Raw genomic sequence first — 21,095 nt, forward strand, 5'->3', positions numbered from 1 at the left:
TGAGACTTTGGCATTTAATAGAGAAGTAGCCCACTGAACAGCTCCTATCTGTCAAATTAAAAACAAAAGATGTCAAAGAAGACTATTACCATACCAGTCTTTTCAAACTTGACCAACCAGTTTTGTATTTAGAGGTTTAAGAAGTCACATAGTTACCCAGACCCCTGGTGTACGTCCACAGGTGCCTTCAGGACTCTGTACCTGAGATTTGCTGAGTGCCTGGAAGCCTGCAAGCTCCAGGAACTGAGCACATGTCAGGATCATACCATGAAGGCTTGTATTTGGTTTCATGCTCTGGGGGCTGTAGCTGTTCCCTCCTTTCTCAGAAGCCTTCCCACGCTTGCTTGGCTAAATCAAGCTTCAGATCTTTAAGTCACAAGGCTACAAGTAAAAAATATCACTTGAATTTATTCTTTCCAGTATACTGAAATAGTCTCAGGGCTGGGTGACCCTCTTGGGAACAAATAATCCTTCTCTGGGCATCTGCTAAATCCTAGTAGGGAGCCACTGTTAACCTTGCCCACTGTCAATCTCACTTGAAGGGCAGAAATATTTTTGACAAAGGGAAAATATTTTTACCTAAGTCAGATATGCATTCACAGAGAAACTGGGAACATTTTTGGATTTTATTTTCTGGATAGAGAAGGGAAGTTGGGCTTACTATTTTAGTGTGTTGATGCTAAGCACAGAATTCACTTTGTGGATTAAATTTAACTGCAATTCCATGCCAACAGCAAAGGGGAGATCTGCTCAGCGAGCCATAGGTGGAAACAGAAAGACTAGATACAGTTGTTGATCAGTCTTCCCCCTTGCTGGCTGAAAGACAGATCCTCCCCACATTCCCAGACAAATGTGGAACACAAGGCTTTCGGTAAATACGTTCACAGTGGCAACATTTGAGTATCACTGCCATGTTAGGTTTTAAAATACATCAGTTATGTGTACAGTGTAGATATTACTGTAAGGAGTGAGCTGGCATGTGGAAACAGGGAAATACAGGGACATACAGGGCAAATAAGGCACAGTTACCATGGTAGTACCTTTCCAGTTGGGAATCATGAAAGGAAATAATATTCAAATGGCCACTTTAGCGCTTTGCTTAAAAATATCTTTTGATTCTTTCTCTATCTCTCCTTTTCTCTTCAACTTTTTCCTTTTCATGTGCTCCCTGTATCCTGCACCTTCATACAGTCAAATCATCTGACCTGGCCCGGCTGCTGGCTTTACTTAGCCTGCTGAGGGGTCTCATATCGGTGGCGAGTTCAGCAGGTGCTGAAGGCCCTTCCACTTCATCGCTCACCACCTCCTCTTCTGCTTTCTTCACCCCTGGCTCCTCAGGCTGCTCTTCTAGCTCCTCCTCCTCCTCTGCTCTTACTTTCTCCTCCTCTGGTTCCTTAGCTGGTGCATACGATGGCAACCTCTCATCAAATGCCCTGGAGAGATCTTCCAGTGGAGCCACCCCAATCTTCTCCTCAAACTCATTGTAGGCTGATGGAAGGGGGCTGGGCTCAACCCCTACTTCTGTGAGAGGGAAATAGAGGGACACCGGCTTCTCTTCTTCCAGCAGCTTGTAGCCTTTGGCCTTTGGGATGGTGGGGACTGTGATGGCAGGGAGAGGCTTCTCCGGGACCTCTCCAAGCGGTTCCTCTGCTGGTCTTCTCAGAGCCCTCCGGATTCTTTTCAGGATCAAGTGACTGATCTCCACCAGGTTGAGGAAGAGGGATACGGCAGCCACCACCAACATGAACATAATAAAGATGGTCTTCTCCGTGGGCCTGGAGACAAAGCAGTCCACAAGATTGGGACAGGGCCACCGCCCGCAGCGGTAAAGGGGGAGAATCCGGAAGCCATACAGGAAGTACTGACCTACTATGAATCCCACCTCAAAGAGGGTTTTGAAAATGATGTGGAAGATATACGTTCTCAGGAGAGTACCTTCCAGGCGAAACTTCTTGGTTGCATCAGGGTTGTTGCCTTTGTTTTGGTTTGGAGCCAGGGGCAGCTTCTCTTCGTCCACCTCGGCCTGCTGGCGCCGCTCAGCTTCCTCCCTCTCTTTCCTCTTCTCCTCCATGCGGACGTGGTGCACAGCATGCCCAAAGTACATCAGCGAAGGCGTGGATACAAAAATGATCTGCAGGACCCAGAGCCGGATGTGGGAGATGGGGAAGGCCTCGTCATAGCAGACGTTCTCACAACCAGGTTGCTGGGTGTTGCACACAAAGTCTGACTGTTCGTCTCCCCACACCAGCTCGGCCGCCGTTCCCAGGATCAGGATGCGGAAAATGAAGAGCACTGTGAGCCAAACTCTCCCGATGACAGTGGATTGCTCGTTCACCTGCTCTAAAATGTTCCCCAAGAAACTCCAGTCACCCATTTCTTACTGTCTAAGGGAAGAAAAAAGAAAGAGAAAGACCACAAATTACGCTAAATTTAAAAGATTTAGGTTTTCCCGCTGATATCTTTTGCTGCTTTCAATCAGTATTTCCCTAATATGCTTTGAGAACAGAAAGATGGTCGTTTGCTTATTTGCCTGATCACAATGATTTATTAGCAGGAGAAGGGCTGGGAAGCCAGAGCAAGCTGCTTGCTAAATTCTTTCTTTCATGGCACTAAATGGGCAATTACTTTTCAGCCAGGGAGTATATTTATCTCCTTTTCCAGGTGAGAGTCTTCTGTGGTGCCTTGTAGGCTTAGTTGCGTGAGCCTGCTTGGATTTCATACACGTACAAACACTCACCAGCAATACAGTGGAACAGATTTATCAGCATGCAGCTGCAGTGGTTAGAAAAGAGAGTGCAGCTTTCAAGCACCCAAGCTCTCCTGCACCAGAACACCACACAGGGGTCAAACAGATCTCACGTTGGCGCCCATCTTCCACCTACAGTAAACCCGGATTCTCTCTAGACTGCATATATTAATTCTACATTAGCAACCACTCTGTTAGGTAAGAACAGCAATTACAACACCATTACTTTGTTAGTAATACTGTATAAGCTTAATAACTACTACATAGACTAGTTTTGCTTCACAGAATACATTATATAGAATACAGTTATTGGGGCTATTCTTTGCATCCTCTTCTGAAGTCAGTTGCCACACTGACTTTTCCTCCAACCCGAGGAAAAACACAAAGGTCTCTAACTGGGACCTAAAATACTTCTCACTGTCTCTGAAATGTCAGTGCTGCTATCTCAAGCTGACATAGAGCTGGAAGCCAGCTGTAGATATCCTACTGGAAAGCTAAGAAAGTAGTCCATTTTCAAGTGATGCAAGTCAAATATTACATTATTTTTGTCATTATTTTTGCATGCTAAGAAATTACTCCTAGGTCAGGAGTTCATCCTGCATATCCTGAACTTCCCACTATATCATTGCAGGCAAGGGAAAACCTGTGTATGAGGGAAATAGAAAGGAAAGGTATTTTGGATGTGCTGGTTTAAACACACCACAGCAGTCTGAAGTCTCTGAGGAATGCAGAGTATTAAAGTGGTCCAGAAAGACCGAGTGGTGGACCACAACAAGTGAAACAGGGAACATTATTTATAAAATAGCTCTTCACAGGGAACTAGAAGTTCACCTCTTAGATACTGCCTCCATCTATAGTCTCCTAAATGCACACACACATACACAAGCACCGGGAAAAAGAAGGTACAGCCAAGAGCATGGAAATCTGAGCATCTAAACTTCCCTCCTCCTTCAGATACCGCTGGGATATATTTGTAATGCCATATGTTATGACACACCAACGCATACTAGTCTGCCTCAACTACTGTGTGTACATATTCACACACATACAAACACACACAATACTGAGAGCTCTACAGCTCTGGGGAATTTCACCAATTTTCAGTCAAAAAAAAACCCGCTTACGATGGCATTTTGCTCAAACAAGATGGACTCATATTCCTCGCCCTTGAACCTCATAACATTCTTTTAACCCCAGGCACCCGTGTTAGAAAAGGAAAAACAGAACGCAGCCCTTCAGCTTGCACAAACACCTCTCAGGAGGAAGCAGCAAACGTATAATTTAATCACCGAAGAAAATTGCTACTTTCTCAGTCATTAAAGTTGTGTAAAGGAGTGTGTTAATGTCAGCGCTTACATTAACAAGTCTAGCAGAAGATTATGCTGTTTACATACATTATCTAAACTGATTTAAACATCCTCTTTCTGCAAATTCACAGAGCAAAGTACACCCAACAGTTACCAATCATGTGCAACTCTGTAAAAAACATGACTACACGCAGTATAAACTTCACTGTCCCCCAGGCACCTCAGTTAACTCCATCCCTCTCTTCCTTTGTGAGTCCCACTGATAAGCCACACTACCTTTCGAACATTAGCACTGCAGCACACAAGAGCAACATTCTAGATGTGATAAACCTTATCATACAGAAAACTCACTGCACAGGAGAAGGAAAAATGTTCCCTGGCTAACTCCACCAATTGTCTTGCTCACAGCTTGCTACATTTGGCTGAACTCTTCCTGAGACAACTTCCGAACTGGCCACGTTTTTTTTAAAACTCTGCCATGACCACCCTCTCCGTTTTCTGCGAGTGAAGTGGTTCGAGGTTGCCCAACTGCAAGCAACAATATTGGGTGGACTGATGACGAGTGGCACGACCAGCTCGGATGTTCAGGATTCCACCCGCGAGCAGCCAGCCCCTCGAGCCTCAGGAAAAGGTGCGAGCAATGTACTTATGCACTTCACCTTCTCCCTTAAAAACTGCCTGTCGTGAGGAAAGAGCAGGGCACTGCCTCAGCCCACTCAAGAGTCAACAGATTCATGTTCTCAACTCTCGTGGGCTCGTTGCAGACCCCCACCCTGCACTTCCTGAGCACGCTACCGGCAAAAAAGACCGTACAGGTTAAGGATGTTGAGCAAGCAACTTGCCGCTGTGAAAGGCTCCACCGAAGAAATGTGTCCCCCTCCTCTCTTGGCACTCTGCAGGGAAGAGTGAACTTTTGTCTCTCTTCTTCCCTACCCTAAAAGCCCCAATCTTGTCGCACGACTGAGCAGATATGACTGAATTGGCTCTGATGGTGGGTTTTAGTTGCCCTGCAATATTTAAGCTCCGAGCCAGACGGCTTTATGAAGTGAGTGACAGTTAGTGACGTGGGGAACAATAGGGAGGAAAAAAAATAGAGAGAGAGGCAGAGACACAGAGAGGAGAGTCCACTGAACATGAAAAAGCAGAGGGGGGAGAGGAACAGGCGACAGGCAGTGAAAACCTAATACATGCATAAATGGGAGTTTGCTCAGTTAAGCAGGGACCAAAGCATCTCTGCAATTCTGCTATGGTTCAGCACAGCTGTGTGCCCACACTCACCAGTCTTTAGGTGTTGTGGTATGACAGGTGAAAAGAGAATGCCAATATCTCTGGCAGAATTAATTGAATTAAATTGTTACCCTACACCCAACTCTGACAGTTGGTAAACTGCATTGCTGATTTCCAGCACAGGCATATACTGAGGTACTACGTCTGTATTTGGCATTGTCAGATGCTTTGGGCTGCTCTTCAACATCTTTTACCTGGAAAAAGCAGTGGCACAAGAAAACAACATTAACAGTCAATATTAATCAAAGCTGAGAAACACCAATTTTACAACCTCACCTTTCAGTGCCTTAGTTCTGCTTAGTTTTTCCTCCAAATGCATCTTACACCATGGCACATGCATTAAAAATGTCTAAACCAAACTGTTTTGTTAAGGAGGGCAGCTGAATTCCAGCAGCCCAGCAAACAGGAATGTTACCCCAGGCACACTCGCCTGCCCTCAGCCACCTGCAAAAGTGCTGGAGAGAAGAATCACAGGCTCAGTAATGCATCTGCAAGTACCACCAGTTGCCCTGGGAGTTTTAATTATAAGCCAAAGGTGATAACTTTATTCTGAGGTGTTGGTTTTGTGGTCTTTCTGTAGGAATTGCTCGGAGTGTGCTCTTGGTGGTCAGCTCTGAAGAAATAGAGGATTACTGGAAGCAAAATTTGCTAAGCAATGGTACAGATGCCAGGCTCATAAAGTGATGAAGCAGCAAGTAGCTCTCCTCTCTCTTTATGCAAACTCAACATTGAATTTAATTTCCCAGAATGGCACTGGGAGACATTCTGTCTCTAGAAAAGCTGTCATTTGAATAAGATATTATATATAATATGAGGGCCACAAAAGTTTGTAGCTTCAAACCAGTGGTTTCAGGCCTCTCTTCAGTGTTTCTGGGCATTTGTGCCCCTGTAAGTTCAGAGTCTCACCTTAGCAGTTGTCTTCCCAAAAAGCTTTTTTGCACAGCCCCAAAGTTCAAAGCACAATTGGAGGCTGAGATAATGTTTTTCAAAAAAGATTTCAAAAGAGCTAAAGGATAAGTCAGAGATGGAGAAAAAAATCATATTTTGCAAGCGGAATCAGTTTGGAGACACAAAAGAAAAAAATCAACCTCAGTGGATCTAGTTGAAATGAAAGTCATATTCTGAACACCTTAATTAATCACTCTCTTAATACAGAAGCTGTAGCAGAACATTTTTTCAGCCTGTGCTACGTGAAGCTGGTGTGTGGGAAGACACAAGTCCCAGGAACATGAAGTGAATAAGAAAAGGCACAGTTTGATCAACAAGAGGAATGAGAACAGTAAGGAAGAGTAAGGAACACCTTTGTTGTTTTCTTTTGCTACATGCTACTGAGATAAACAAGGACTAAGACATGAGTAACTGGTCATCACTGCCACCCTCAACCCCTCTCTGGGAAGTAGGAAGAGAGGGAGGACTAAATGGTACCACCAGCACCCAACACCTTTAAAGAGTGCCTGGAAGGTGGTGCATCACAGAGAGCAGGTGGTTCAGATGTCAAACTGCCTGTTCCTTTTCAGACTGAAACTGTCTTTTTGGAAAACTCATCTCTGGTGGAATGTGTGTATCCCTTCCTGGGCCTTATCTCTCTAATATAAGGAGCCAAACCCCAAATCTGGTATGTAACTACATGGCTGTAGTCCATCTCTAAATCACATCCAGTAACTGTCAGAGATATTTCTCATTAACCTTTTATCTGCCTTTCATAAACACTATCCAAATATCAAACACTGTCTGGCAAGCTGCAGAACAGCTTGCAAGATGCAGCTGATGCAGAAATTATATTCCAGTCTCTTATCATTTGGGTAAATGTTACTTTTATCTGAATGATCAGGTTGACTTTCTTTGCTGTCATTAGGGTGCAGAGCCATTAGCATAGGGCACACTGATTTTAACAGGACATTTCTGGCTTGTGGAAAAACCACACAGTCAGTTCACCTGGATGCCTTTTTAAAAAGGCACCACTGAGCTCTGGGACAGATTCTCCAGCTCGCTAGGGCCTCCTCCCCCTGAAGAAAAGGGCCTAAATTAAGATGAGGATGGGCAGTGGGGAATTCCTCTTGTACTGGGGTTATGCAGGGAAGTGGCTGGTTAAGGTGGCGATGAAGAGAAGGCAGAACACGAGAAGAGCAAGAAGGAGACTTGATTCTCTTAGGCTGTGAAAACCTGTGGCTGTGAAAGAAAGGAGTGCAGACCATAAAGCCAAAGGTCTAGAAGACTGGACCTCACATGCAACACATGACATTCACTGAGCCTGCAAAAGAACTGCATACTGACAGTACCAGACTGATAATGGCCAACACTTCCAACCTGTGAACCTCGCCCAGCATTTAAGCTCTCAGTAGGCAACCTGTTGATGTGCTGAGTACTTTCCTCTCCAAAAAACGGTGCTAAAAAGAGTAGCAGCTAGTGAGAGTAACACTGTTACTCACAGTGACTTTTCCTTGCCTTCGGGACTTTTCTTGCCTTCAAAGAACCACGGACATCTCCTGCACTTTTAAAATGTTATTTTCTTTGGAAAGAATTTTGCTTCGTGGCTGACTTCTCATCCTTTAGCTGCTTTGAGGCTGGTGACTGAGCTCCTGCCTCTGGCACCACTGAGTCTGTGAAGTCTCCACTGCAACTCAGCCTTTTGCTCAGAGCCTACGAGGTCACTTGGGGAATGTGGGATTTTTTCATTCCAAACGGATTTCCAACACAGACATGATGTCAGGACAAGGCAGGGCCATGCTATTGAACAGCTCTGTTCATGCATGATAGCAGATTGTGCAATTATATAGCGCACAACCCTGGATAACGATACCCCTCCCTCAAACAAAGTTATCTTCTCCCGATCTGCTTAGCTAGAAAGTGGCACATGCTTCCTGTTCTTCTGCTGAACACACAAACCTTTTGCTCCTGGCTGAGGCTGAACACTGGACACATCCAGCCTCCCTGCAAGAAGCTGGGAGCGTCACCCAACACTCCTGTTTGCCAGGCACCACCCAACTTAGCATACACCTGCTGTGCAGCAACAGGTGTCCCTGTCCATCCTAGAGCCAGAGGGATCTGCCACTCTGATCACCAGGACCAGTCTCCCAGATTTCATCATCTCTCTGCCACCTACTGGCCTCAGAAATCATTTAAATGTGGCCAGCCCTGGATAAAATTTTAGGCAGGCATTGCCACATCCCTGAAAGACTGGCAAGGGTCACTGCCCATATTTTAAGGGCAAGGCTCTCAGATTTTTCCAGGACTCTCTTCAGAGCCCTACAGGCACTGGGGGATATAAATTGCTGAGGAATATATTTTGCTAGGGAACTGCAAACAAACCATAAAGAGGGGGAGGAAGATATAAATCATTGAGGAGGAGGGGAATTGGGGAAGTGTGTAACAGGAGAGTTTGGGCAGGAACACAGAAGAGGTGGAGATAGGGCCAGATTGTGCTGAGCCTCAAGTGGAGGATGAATACTTATGGGAAACGTGCTTGTAATTTAAGGGATGGAACAAAACTAGACAGTGAATAAAGATAAGCAGGGTAAAAGTGGAATGTCTTTCTATAGCTGTTTCACCTAAATGCAGTTCTTCTCTGAAAATTACTGTTCTAAGAGAACCTGGGGAATTACAGGCCAGTCAGCCTAACTGTGATACCTAGAGAGATACTGGAACCAATTATGAAACAATCAATTTATAAGTAGCTAAAGGACAATAAGCTGATAAGAAACATCCAGCAGGGAATTTTGAAGAACAAATCCTGTCAAACCAAGCTAATTTTCTTCTTTGACTAACGGGCTTGGTAGATGAGGAGGAAATGGTTAGGTATAAAATACCTTGACTTTTGTGAGCCTTTAGAAAATATCTAGATCATAGGCTCCCAGAGCAGCAAGAAAAGCCACCATACAGAGGCTACACAGGTTGAAGTACCATTATCAAGGGTAATTATCAGGGCTTCACTTTTCCAGCTGGGAGGTTCATGTCCCTGAAGTTTTGCCTCCAGGGCTTCTCAGTATTTCCTTGAGTGTTTTGGACAACAGCCTAGAGGACAAAACCAAGAGGATGACAGCTGGGCTGGCGGGGCAGCACTCCCTCCTGAAGACAGGGGGCTGGAGTAGTCAGAATTTGAGAGGAACGTGAGACACTGGAGAGCTGTGCTCTGCCCTCTGCAGAGGTGACTGCACCAAGGAACAGTTCAGGAAAGGTGACTGCACAGACACCAAATGTGCTGGTCCAAACTAAACCGTAACCGTTTTGGCAGCAGCGCAGCAGAGAAGAGATGAGGTTTGACCCAATATGAGTCTGTTAAGTGAGATTCCCACAGAAGAAGATAAATCTCATTCTGAGATGCTTTAATGGGAATTTTTTGTATAAGGCAAAGGAAGCAATTATTTTGTGCATTTACTTGATACTGCTGAGCTCTCAGCAGGAACAGTGTGTCCGGTTCCAGGCTCTACATTTTACAGGAGATACAGACACACTGGAGAGAGTCCAAAAAAAGAACAACAAAATGATAAGAGATGTGAAAAAAAACCCATGACTTATAAGGAATGGATAAAATAACCGAGTTTGTTTTCTCTAGGAAAAGAACAACAGGAGGGGAGGCATGATAACAGTCTTCCAGCACATAAACATTTGTTATAATGGGTGGAGAGACTAAACAGTTGTCCCCTACATTCACCAAAAGTAGAAGAGGAAATAATCAGCTTAATTTGCAATAAAAATGATATAGCTAAACATTAGAAAAACACTTTGCAATGGCAAGAATAGCAAAGCACTGCAGCACACTGCTTGGGGAGGCTGCAGAATCACAGGAGGTTTTTATGAAGAGGTAAACAAACATCTGTTAAGGATGATCTTACCTCGTAAGCAGAAAAACAACTGGGGGGAGAGGGAGGCTGAGGTCTTTGGTCTCTACAGTTTCATATAGGGCCAAAGACCTAGAGAAATCTCAGAAAAATATTTTCAGTTGGGAAAAAAAAAACCAATATCTTGCCACCGGTCCTGAAAACTCAGCCTGGACATCACAGGTTGTCTGCACCATCCAGTGCAATGCTGAAGTGGGGAGATACCAGCTTAGGTCTGGGAGTAAGTTGGCTGTGCCAGTGAAGAATTCCACTTGAGTTAATTATCTCCTCTGGAGTGGGCCTAATTAGCTGGGGCAGTGTGGAGCACGGTGGTGCTGTACCTTCAAAGCCCTGTAAGGAGGTCTGTCCTCAGGGAACCTTCAGGAGTGTTCACAGCTTTGTTCTGTGGCTTCAGTGACAGCTCTGAATGTGCTGCAGCTTTAGAGGTGTTTGCTCACCACAGCCACATTTCAACCAATTCGTTCTGTTACTGTATTAAGCGTAAGATTGGATGTCGTGGCTTACCCAGAGTGTTTCTCCTGGACATTGACACTAAACGTAACAAACAGCCTGCAGGCGACTCACAGCGCTTCCATTCAGAACCTCTTTTCTCGCTCAACTCAGAGATCACCTTTTCCAGAGAGATGCTGATTTTACCCGAGGGCAGGAGGAAGGAGAGCCACCCGCCTTGTCCCTTGTCCCAGCACAGTTGCTGGAGCAGCATCAGCAGAGCAGCATCTCCCGCGGCCCGAGCCACTAGCGGGCGATGTTTTCTCATTCATGCGCCGACAGCGCCGGGATGCCGAGGTTCGCTGCGAACGAGAAAGGCGAAGGTGCAGCGCGTCCATTACGCTGTATCTAAAACCCGGCCTTTCTCTTCCCTCATCCCTCGTTCCTTAAACTTTTCCTGCAAGCACAAAAATAAGGCCAAGCAAACACAGGAAACTCGCGGCGATGCAGTTATACCTATTGTGAACGTGATTTTTTTTATGGTACTTTCACAGTGGTTGAATAGATTGGAGTTAAACTGATGTGAGGATCGTTTTGATGTCTATAATTTAACCTGCAGAATCACTGTAAACTTTGTTGACTCTATTTACTAGTATAATCTGTATTTTCACCTGAACCTGCATCCCTTTTCCAGTAAGTACTTTTCAAGTATACCAGCTGACTTGCATGATTTTTCCTTCAACAACATGGTTAATAATAAAAACTTCACTAAAAATACAAAGAACACTTAAAGCAAAGGAGATGAACTCTCGTGTGTCAAAGGTAGGTGCTCTGCACAACCAGGGTTAGAGACAGGAGACAGAGGAGTACTCTTTTAGACACATGATTTCATGGGTGAGCATGATTTCACTTAAAACTTGACCAGGTTATTTCTTTACAACAGTGCCTTGGTTAGAAATCCTACGTTCTTGTGCCAGTGCAGGTGCTATTTCTGAGGAGCAGCACTGGGACAGGGCACAGAGCTCGTAGGCAAGGTGCTCAACATGCACTATGGAGCCATCACATATAAAATGCCCTTCCTAGGTCCCCATATACCTTCCTCTTACCTGTCCCTTTCTCTGCCCCCTGCCTAGAGCCTACCACCTGGTCAGTCACAGAGGTGGAGCACATCAGCTGGAGGACATCACCAAGACACAAAAATGTAGTTATGCTACAAACTTAAGTGGTCCGTGGACTCAAATTTATCTCAGCATATATTCTAGGTTATGGCCCCCCCACCACTATTGAGATTCTCCTCAGAGAACCACATGAACTGGTATCAGGAGTTGTGAGGTATCAGGCCAGTCAGGGAACATGTTGCTTACAGCCAGTCTGGACTATCTGAAGTGGATCCAGGGAAAGCAGTGACAAGCACCTGATAATACTTCTGGTAATAATTAATTGCTCCAGGCCTGCCAGTAAAAGAGGAGCTAATAATATCTTCCAGCCTCTTGAGGGGATCTCCATGTGTTTGTTTTATCAAGACTTCTTGTACAATCTCTTAACATCCCCAGGCAACAAGAAGTTGGAAAGGACAAAGCTTCTGAAAGATCCAAACAAGTGGGTACATGTGGAAGCATCCCGTGTTACCTCACTGTCTATGAGGTTTGTTGCCTTCCAGCTTCTGAGGGAGACTCATTCCCTACTCCTTTCTCCCTTCTTCTGGGCTCTCCTCACACCCCCAAGGCCTGCCTTGCTGAGTGGTAGGCTCAGGGCTCTCAGGAGCATTGTCACCACCCACTCTCCACCTTTATCTCCCTGCCTGCATTTCCACACCGTGGAATGACACAGTGGAGGTGTGCTGTGCACACCAGGTGAGAAGGTGGCCCAGGAGAGCTCACAGGCAGGACAGGGCAGGGATGGGGAGGCAAAGCAGGCCGTTATTTGTTCTTCCAGTCCCCAGAGATGCACGTACCTGCCGTGCACTTTGGCTGACCTCAGCTTCCCATTTCCCACAGCAAAGCCTGTTCCCAGCTCCTCTGGGAAGGACATCTGTGGGGACGGTTCCTGTTTCCCTGCCCTTTCAGCCACTTCTCTTCCTGAGCCTGATATGATTGTTTCTTCGGGCACAGTGTAAAAGATGCCAGCAAGGAACGGAAGCCTCTCATGCCTCAGCAATTTATTGAGAAGAAAAGGAGGTTATTGAACTTGGAAGCTGTTGAGCCAGTCGTTCTCTTCTCCTGATCAAGAAGATAACCTGTCCATAGATAAATCATCCATCCAAAGGTCTTCAGTATTCACTGAGACAACCTGGCCTCAAACTAGGAAACAGCCAGGTGAAGGGAGTCAGGGATTATTTATGTACAAACCTGCCAGGTCATAGGGTGGAAGGGCTTCTCCAGTTTGGAGAGGCCTGTGTTGGGTTTTTTGTTCATTATTTCCAGCAAACTTCAATTCCCTGCAGTCCTGTTACTGTTCAGTGAATATGATATTCTTAAGATCAACATGGTTTAAAGCATTTCAAGGTCCTTTTAAAAAAAAGCATTAAGAGTCTTTGGGGGTTCTCTGTCAGACCTGGCAGAACTTTCAGCAGCTGCTTCTGTGGCAAGTTCCACCTTGGCGTAGCGACTCATGAATAGTCTTCCACTTGCCCTGTGCTACAAGGCCCCATTCTTGTCTGATGGTTAAATACCACCAAAATGAAGGCAGTTATTATTATAGGTAATTTCTCAGAAAAATACAGGCACGTATTTTAATGGTCTGCATCTCTCTAGTCCCTGAAGCTCTGAAGTGAGGACATGAGCTCTAATATTTCTGTATCCACCCCTGCTTTGGCCCAGTGTGCAGCAGGTTTGGTGGGTTTCTACTCCCCCTGACCAGCGCTGGGTTTATGCAGTGGTAGCCCTGGCTTTGTCTTTCAAAAAAAGGGTGCCCTCTTTTACAGAAGGACAGTACAGAAGTCAAGTCCATTCCAACACATCCTCCTTAGCCATACACAACTGTGGCATTCCTTTCTATTTTATATTCAACAAGGCTTTGCCTGCCCAGGGGACCACAGCTGTAAGACATTGGAAAAGATGCTGGGATGGTTTGTACAACTGAAGTTTTACTTACTGGCTTGTTTGTAACTTTGAATCGTAATTTCCTGGTTATCAATATTCAAGCTTTGTGAGTCAGTGTTCCAGCAACTGGATTGGTGATTTGGGTCTGCAGTGGATAACCAAGCAACACTGGAATATGGCAGCACTGGTTATTTGAGCACTCACCAGGGGAAAAAACAAACACCAGTTATTGCTTAATTTAACACACAGTGACGTTGCTGACTCAAAAACAGCCTTGGAGATTTTTAAGTGTTCTAAACGGCTTCCTCATTTTTCAAATCTTAAATCCAAAATGAACAAAACCTGTGTTTTACCTTCTCTGGATGGGTAAACTGGTGGCAGAAATGAGAGGCTGGTAGCAGGTTTACTGATCCCCACCCAACTCCACTGTTATATGAAAGCAGAAGGAAGTCCAAACTGGTAATGCTTTGAAAGGCATGATGCTTTAAGAAGCCTTGTTTCCCAGCCCTGAGTAGAATTCTGAGCAAAATCAACACAAATAAAGGATTTAAATAAGAAAATATAAATAATCATTGAGAACTGCTTAAAAATTGTTTACTAGGAACCAAAAATACACAACTTCCCAGTAAAGAAAGATTAGTGCAATTGTAAAAAACCAACCAAATTAAAAATTGAAATGGGGGTGGCTTAAGTAAGTAAAACACATTTAACATATAGTAAGAGAGATGCTGAATATAAATTAGGAGATAGAAATTATAAAAAAGATACGATGGAAGTGAAAAGGGAAAAAAAACCTGACAAAGCTATTTTTTAAAAAAGTAAAGTAAGGACAAAATTGGTCCTAATCATGGCATTGATCTGTTATAGGATAGAAATCTTAGATTATTCAATAATAATGCAGACAACAAAAAAATAAATCAATAAATACTTCTATCCTACTGCTGGGGAAAAAAAGGTTGATAAAGACTTTGTTGGTGACATATCTATTCTTGTTGTACCTCAGAGGAGTTAAATACCACTTACTAAAACCAGGCATTTTAAATCAGCAGGACTGGATACCCTGCACTAAAAACTTGGTTTATTAAATAAGCTGCACATGATATGTCTGCACTATTCATGTTGATGTGCTGTACTTCTTGGTGCAATGAGGAAGTCCTGGCGGAGAAGAAGAAAACTCCTAGTCTGGCCTTTTTTATAAAGACTATGTAGAAGGGCATAATTACTTTATAATTATCTCCTAACTGTAATTACTCACAGGTAACTACAGACCTGTGATAGGATCTCAGACTTCAACTAAGTAATTAGGTGGCTATCACAGAACACAGGGAATAAAAGGAGGGAAATATAACTAGGGGCAATCAGTGTGGGTTTATAGAAAATTCACCCCATTGAACGGTGTTAAAACTTTTCTCTGAGGAAATTTAACCATTGTTAAATAAAACAAAGCTGGTACAACATATATACTTGAGATCCTGGAAGGCAGTTTCCCTTCCAGGAAGGCATTGGAGTTACATGGCATTATGATTAAGAACTTGCTTGACATAAAAATAAGATAGCAGCCATTAAACAGACTATAAATGACCTATCAGTCTGGTTCCAAAACACAATTGAGAACTAGAAATGACTGGGTTTTTTTATAGCATGTTTGTACCAAGATCCTGGAGGGTGTTTGGCACCTTAGGGGTGACAGGTAGAGACATCAGTCCTGCCTGGTTTATTCTCCAGTTTTCATGAAAGCCCTCCTCTACTGTCAAAAGCTCCCTATTATGTGCTCTCCATGACCCATAAATCATCAAATTAGAAAAAGAGTGCTTATTCTCTGGTTCAAAAGCCAGCTTACCTTAATGACCACCTGCCAGTTTGAACGAAGAAGGTAAGAAAGTACCCCCCCAGAACTGTCTTCTCACCTTGTACATATCATATGAGATCTTAGGTCTACACATGGGCTGCTAGTACGCAATTTGAAGGACTTAAATCTGCCCATTTCTAGTCCAGCTGCCAAAAATGATTTATGATCTGTGAGGTGGCCCAGAAAGCAGTGTCACGAGTGGCAATGTACTGCATCATCCTGAGGATTCTTGCTCGTGCATTTCAAAAGCTGGTCCCATCTATGAGCAATGTCTCATCCCTCAAGTCCTGGACAGATAGTGCCTATCTTTGCTGTCCATGTATGGGAAGAGGTTTGAAGGACACAGGCAAGACCATGAGAGGAAATGTGAAGTGAGAAGGCTAGAATGAGAATAGCAAAGAACATTCAGGAGAAAACAAAGGAATAAAGAAACTGCCAGAGCACAATCCACGTGCCAAAGGACAGCCCACAGACGAACACAGATCCTGCCTCCTTTGAGCTTAACACAGGTGGTGAAACTACCAAGACTTATGAACAACCATCCACCAACCACGTACTTGAAAGAGACACCCAAAAATAGAGAGACTCCTGAAAATTCTATTTGTTTCATACATGGCCATGCCTGCCAAAAGCCATGTCACTGTTCTACAAGTAGATTTTAATTCAGCTGGAAACAGACACTTGCATGAACAGGTCTCCCTGACACCAAAGACTTAAGTCCCTGGTGAGTCTTAGATATGAAAGGTTGGAACCATTCCATTTCCTGCAAACAAGTCCAGTGCTGTTGCTCCACCTTTGAATGTATTGCCTATCCTGCCAAAGCATGGAAAACCTGGAACTGCCTTAGAAACATCTGTCCTGGGAAAATGAAAGGCTGCCTAGGAATGAAGGGAAGGTTCTTTATTTCTTCTTTTCAAGAAAGGATGCCTGGGCTTGCCTGGGCAGAAAGGTCTTATTCATGGAACAACAGAACAAAATAAATAATGTAGGTTTTCTGATAGTGCAGGGAATAGGACAGGCTCAGGCTGAGACTTCTAGAGGCAGCATTTAACCTGGACTATGTGCCTTAGAGAGAAGACTCTAAGACCACCACGGGAGGAGATCTGTGAAACTGCCAAGAGCTTCTGATGATCCAGGCCCGACTATTCCTTTTAGACAAGGTATTTAGCAAAAGTAAAGATGGTTGTAGGCAGACCACACATCCCTGACCCATGGAAAACACTTCTTGGGAACGATTTTTATCCAAGCAGCAAGGCCTTAATGCAACAGGAACCAAGAGTTCTTTTTGACTCATTAACTCAGCTGTTTTGCACAGCAATAAACCCTAGATAAGGAAGTAGCCAAGAGCAGCTCAGACTGCCAGAGAGGGGTGGGGTAGAGCAGAGGTCGCTGCTTTGGTTCCTGACAAAACCTCTCACTTACTCCTCACAACTAGATACCCACCTCAGTGGCACAGGTCACCCATGAGCACAGGCAGTGCTGGTACCAGTGGAAACAAACCCAGGGAATGTGGTCATGGCATATTTCTGGCAAGAGCCATCAAAGCCAAGAGCTATGAGGACTGGGAGGTCTCCTGGGGCCCGAGTGTGCGAGCCCGGCCACCCCGACCGTGTGCTGGCTTGCAGTGATAACATTGTGTGCTGAGGTTGGCACACAGTCCAGGTGAAGTCACAAGAGGAAAAGCTTCCCACCCGGCACAGCCTCAGCAGCCACATCCACAGATCCTCGCCTGCTTGCCCTCCCTCACCACGCTCCACCCAGCCAGCCCTCCTGGCCACAGGGGACACGCTGCCCTGCCTGGCTTTCTTCCACTGTGTCGGGGCAGGGCTGGCTCACAAGTGGCCATTGTGTTTCCTAGGAAGTGCTGTTACAGCAAGTACCTGGTCACTCTGGCTGTGTGCAAAGGCTCAGAGCCTCTGCTGGCACCTCTTGACGTCCCAGCCTCCATCTGCACCAGCGCTCATCCTTCCAGGGCTGTTCTCAGGAAGTTTCATTGCGCCTCAGATTCTTCCACATGCACAGTCTCGGCCTCTGTCAAACTTGAAGTCTGTGGGGAATAAGGTAAGAAATGAAGCAAAACCCCAGCATCAAAGGAATTTAGCTTTTCCACCAAAAAAAAAAAAAAAGTTCCTTGAGTTAGCAGAAAGAAAAACTCTTTCTAGTTTGGTTCAGAAATATAGGGGAGTAACTGTTCAAGGTTTAAAGTTTGAAATAGATGAAAAAGCCATGGGTGATGGTATGTACAATGAATGTCTTGCCTTGGCCAGAGGAGAATTAAAGCATGATAAATTATGATTTACTATCTCTTATCTCTGAGCACCTCAGTGGACAACTAATGAAGCCTCATTGACTTGGGGATATCACTGCAGCAGAATCCAACAAAAAGGTGAACCAAACACTCTGAGCTCAGGTGAGAGCGCTGCATTTAGCCCATGCCCTCTTCTCACAGCAAAGATTGTGCCTGGTTGGTCCTACCAGGGAAAATCTTGGTTCTCCCACCCTGTACAATTCTCAGCCTCATAGTTGCCAAAAGCTATGAGCCAACATTTGACTGTAATGCCAGAAAGAACTGGCCTGATCATCTAGACCCACATCTTTGAAAACCTGAGTCAGAAGACTTGGCAGAAATCCTTCCCATCTCTACAAGGGTCCACTTTCTGACAAGAATCCAGCCACAACTTAAAAGCCTCCTGTGGAGGATCCTCCAAAACCCTCACTGAGTTTTTCCAGTGGTTAGTTACAGATGATGTTAAAAAATAATGCTTTTCCTCACATAATTGTTGGGGCTTTTTACCCAGTTTCACATTCCAGCTTTTGGATCTTAGTGCCCTCCAGCTAGACCACAGAAAGTTTGTTCCCCATGTAAGCATACCTAGACACAGAAAAAAGTTAGCCTTCAGCTTTCCCTTTTCACTCTAGCTCTTCAACCTCTTTCACTGGAAGGCACATTTCCAATTCTTTAATACCCTCAGGCATTGTCCCTGGAACCTCTTCCATCCAGGAGTCACCAACAAAAGCACTAAATAGAGTACATGGGAAATGACTGTGTTAGTACTAAGTGACACACACACTCAGCCCTTCCCAGAGCTATTCAGTTTAAACTTATTTACTGAAAGCTGCATGAGTTCCCTCAGCTACAGCATCATCCTGGAATTTTGTACAGTCAGCCAGTGAGCTGTACCAGCCCCCACTTTTTCCCATCACTGTTTCCCGAGAAAAACTTGCCAGCTGATAAGCACAGCCTGTATTCCTTATTCTTTGACATGTGCCTTAGAGCAGCTAATGTTATACTTGGCCCCATCTGTCTGAGTGATCTGGACTATTGCAGTAATGTGGGGGGGGGGGTTTGTTTGCTTTGGGTCTTTTGTTTTTGTTTTGTGTTTTCCTTGGTTGTTTTTTTTTGCAGCCCACTGATTTTTGAGTCACTCCTACTGGTCATTTACCATTTTGCTGTCTTTCAGACCATTGATGGTAGAGTTCAAGAGTATACAGCCACAAATGACCAACTTCACAACGTTTTTTCCCCCTTGCAGCTACACATCTCCATCCATTTGGAGGACAGACACATTCCCTGTAAAGTTCTAATATCTGCATTGCAAAAAGCAGCAACAACAAAAATCTCTAGAAGCACTATACCAGCACCATGTACTCCTGGCTCAGCCTACCTTGAGTAATTTGATTGTAATAGCTTTAAGTAAACTTAACATTTGATACATGTTTCTGTGGGCCTTACCACAAGCAGGCCCCTGATTAAAAAACAGGAGTCTTCTCCTCTGGTTGGGACAAAACCAAGCTTAAGCACACACTTAGCTTCATCCTGTGTCAGAAGAGCCAGTCTCAATGCACACTAAAATACAGGCTTGTTCCTTGTGCTTCCTGGGCACCAGGAAGATGCAAAATTGCAACAAGGGAGGTGAAGCAGGAGGTTAAACAGCCAAAGCTTTTCTTTACACTCTTGTAAAAACTCAAACCTCTCCCCACATCTTCTTTTCAGTTGTTAAGCACACAGACATGGGATTGCATTCCCATGCTTGGTTGCCTCAGGGGCAGTATACAAATTACAAATAAGCAAATATATGGATTCCTTGACTTCCAAGGGATTTTTGAAGATTAACTACTTAACCTCTAATTATACAGACACTGGCTGGCTAATGAATGAGGTGAGGCAACACACTCGGCTGGTAAGATTCATAATGAAAACAAAGGTGGGTTATTTCATCCCAGGAGGGAGAAGGGCTCATGGATCTGGCATCTTACTGTGCAGATTTCCCATTTGGGACAAAGTCCCACAGTCTGTATCTATGGGAATGTCCGAACTTTCACATTTTACTGTAGCATCACTGTACGAGGAGGTGTGAAGTCCAGTGGCTTTGCTCACTGTAAACAATGGGTCCAGGCACTCTCCTGGGACAGGAAATGGGACAGCACTTCCCCCCACTGTCACAGCTGATGAATGTGAGAACAACCTACCTCCTAGAAGATTTCACTTTAACCCTGAGGGTTCCCTGCATCACCCAAGCAGTTTGCCCATCCTTGACAGACCACACACCAGAGAGGGAGAAGGTGGCACACTCCAAGCTGCTCGGGTTTGGTGTTTCTGATTGGAGGCAGAGATGTGGTTATAGGGTGAGGCAGTAGTCACTGTTGCTGGGAAACACCAGCCTTTGCAATGTACTACCAGATATGAAATTTTAGTAACTGTAACTTCTGTCCCCTGGCGAGGACCAGGCAGTACAGAGGAGTGTCTTACAAGTACTTCCAAAACATCCACACCCTGCATGCTCTGCACCCCAGGCTGTGGGCTGTGGTGAGAGATCCATGAAGATTTTTAGTGCAAAGAGTCTAAATGCCAAGAACAGCTTCAGAGACACAGGCTGCTGTAGTGTGGTGTTCAAGACAGCAAGAGAGGAGAGGATAAACACAGCATCCATGACTACTGCATGTGGCACTTGCCCTGTGATCCACGAAGTAAAATAGCAAATACATTCCTTTGGTCATATCAACCTTCACTTTACTTTTGGGAATACAGGCTTACTCAGAAATCTGATACAGAGGAGCCAGACCATGCTAGAGCCACAGCACCTCCCCCTAGAATTCAGTTATATGGGTGATAAATTCTGCTCTCACTGACTTTGTAGAGAGCAGCAGGACTTGGGGACCCACCATTTGTGTACTTGCCCCCACAGAGGTCCTCAGCCTGGCTTGCTGAAAAAATACAGTGTTTATGGAGTGTATTCAATGGTTGAGCCACTTCTCCACTGTACAAAACAATGGCAATAGTTCTTTCATTCTTCCTTTTTCCTGCTTTCTTTTTGTTTTGACTCCTTCCCCTTTCTGTCTCCCTCTGCTTCAGCTTGACAAGGCTTTCATTTCTTTACCCCATGTCTGTCTTCCATACCATCTTCCTGAATGATCTACACCAGTAGCACTGGACACTTCTGTCCCCCTGACCGATGGGCTTCATCCTCCTCACAAAAGCATCTCCCAGTAGTATTAGGCCTGCAGAGAAAAGCAGACATCTCCTGACTACCATTAGATCTTTATTGTTTCTACAGGAAGGGCCTGTTTATAGCCTGGAGCTTGCAAAGACTTATGGAA

The 21,095-nt window shown here is 44.7% G+C and overlaps 1 protein-coding gene across 2 annotated transcripts; it reads right to left on the reverse strand.

The window, feature by feature from the left end:
• Positions 1 to 804: 804 nt before the first annotated feature.
• On the reverse strand, positions 805 to 17,472 carry GJA8 (gap junction protein alpha 8). Of its 2 annotated transcripts, none has more exons than XM_018077056.2 (2): positions 17,378 to 17,472; positions 805 to 2,384 (listed from the first exon to the last, which is right to left on the reverse strand). In XM_018077056.2, exon 2 carries the CDS (start codon positions 2,372 to 2,374, stop codon positions 1,184 to 1,186), a length of 1,191 nt encoding a protein of 396 aa, XP_017932545.1. In that variant the 5' UTR covers positions 2,375 to 2,384; positions 17,378 to 17,472; the 3' UTR covers positions 805 to 1,183. The 2 variants fall into 2 exon arrangements, with proteins under 2 accessions (XP_017932545.1, XP_017932546.1); XM_018077057.2 differs by lacking the exon at positions 17,378 to 17,472 and adding an exon at positions 7,770 to 7,879 and having other exon boundaries at positions 805 to 2,380.
• Positions 17,473 to 21,095: the final 3,623 nt, after the last annotated feature.

The sequence above is a fragment of the Manacus vitellinus genome, unplaced genomic scaffold, assembly GCF_001715985.3.
Source record: "Manacus vitellinus isolate BGI_N305 unplaced genomic scaffold, ASM171598v3 scaffold_35_pilon, whole genome shotgun sequence".
NCBI lineage: Eukaryota > Metazoa > Chordata > Aves > Passeriformes > Pipridae > Manacus > Manacus vitellinus.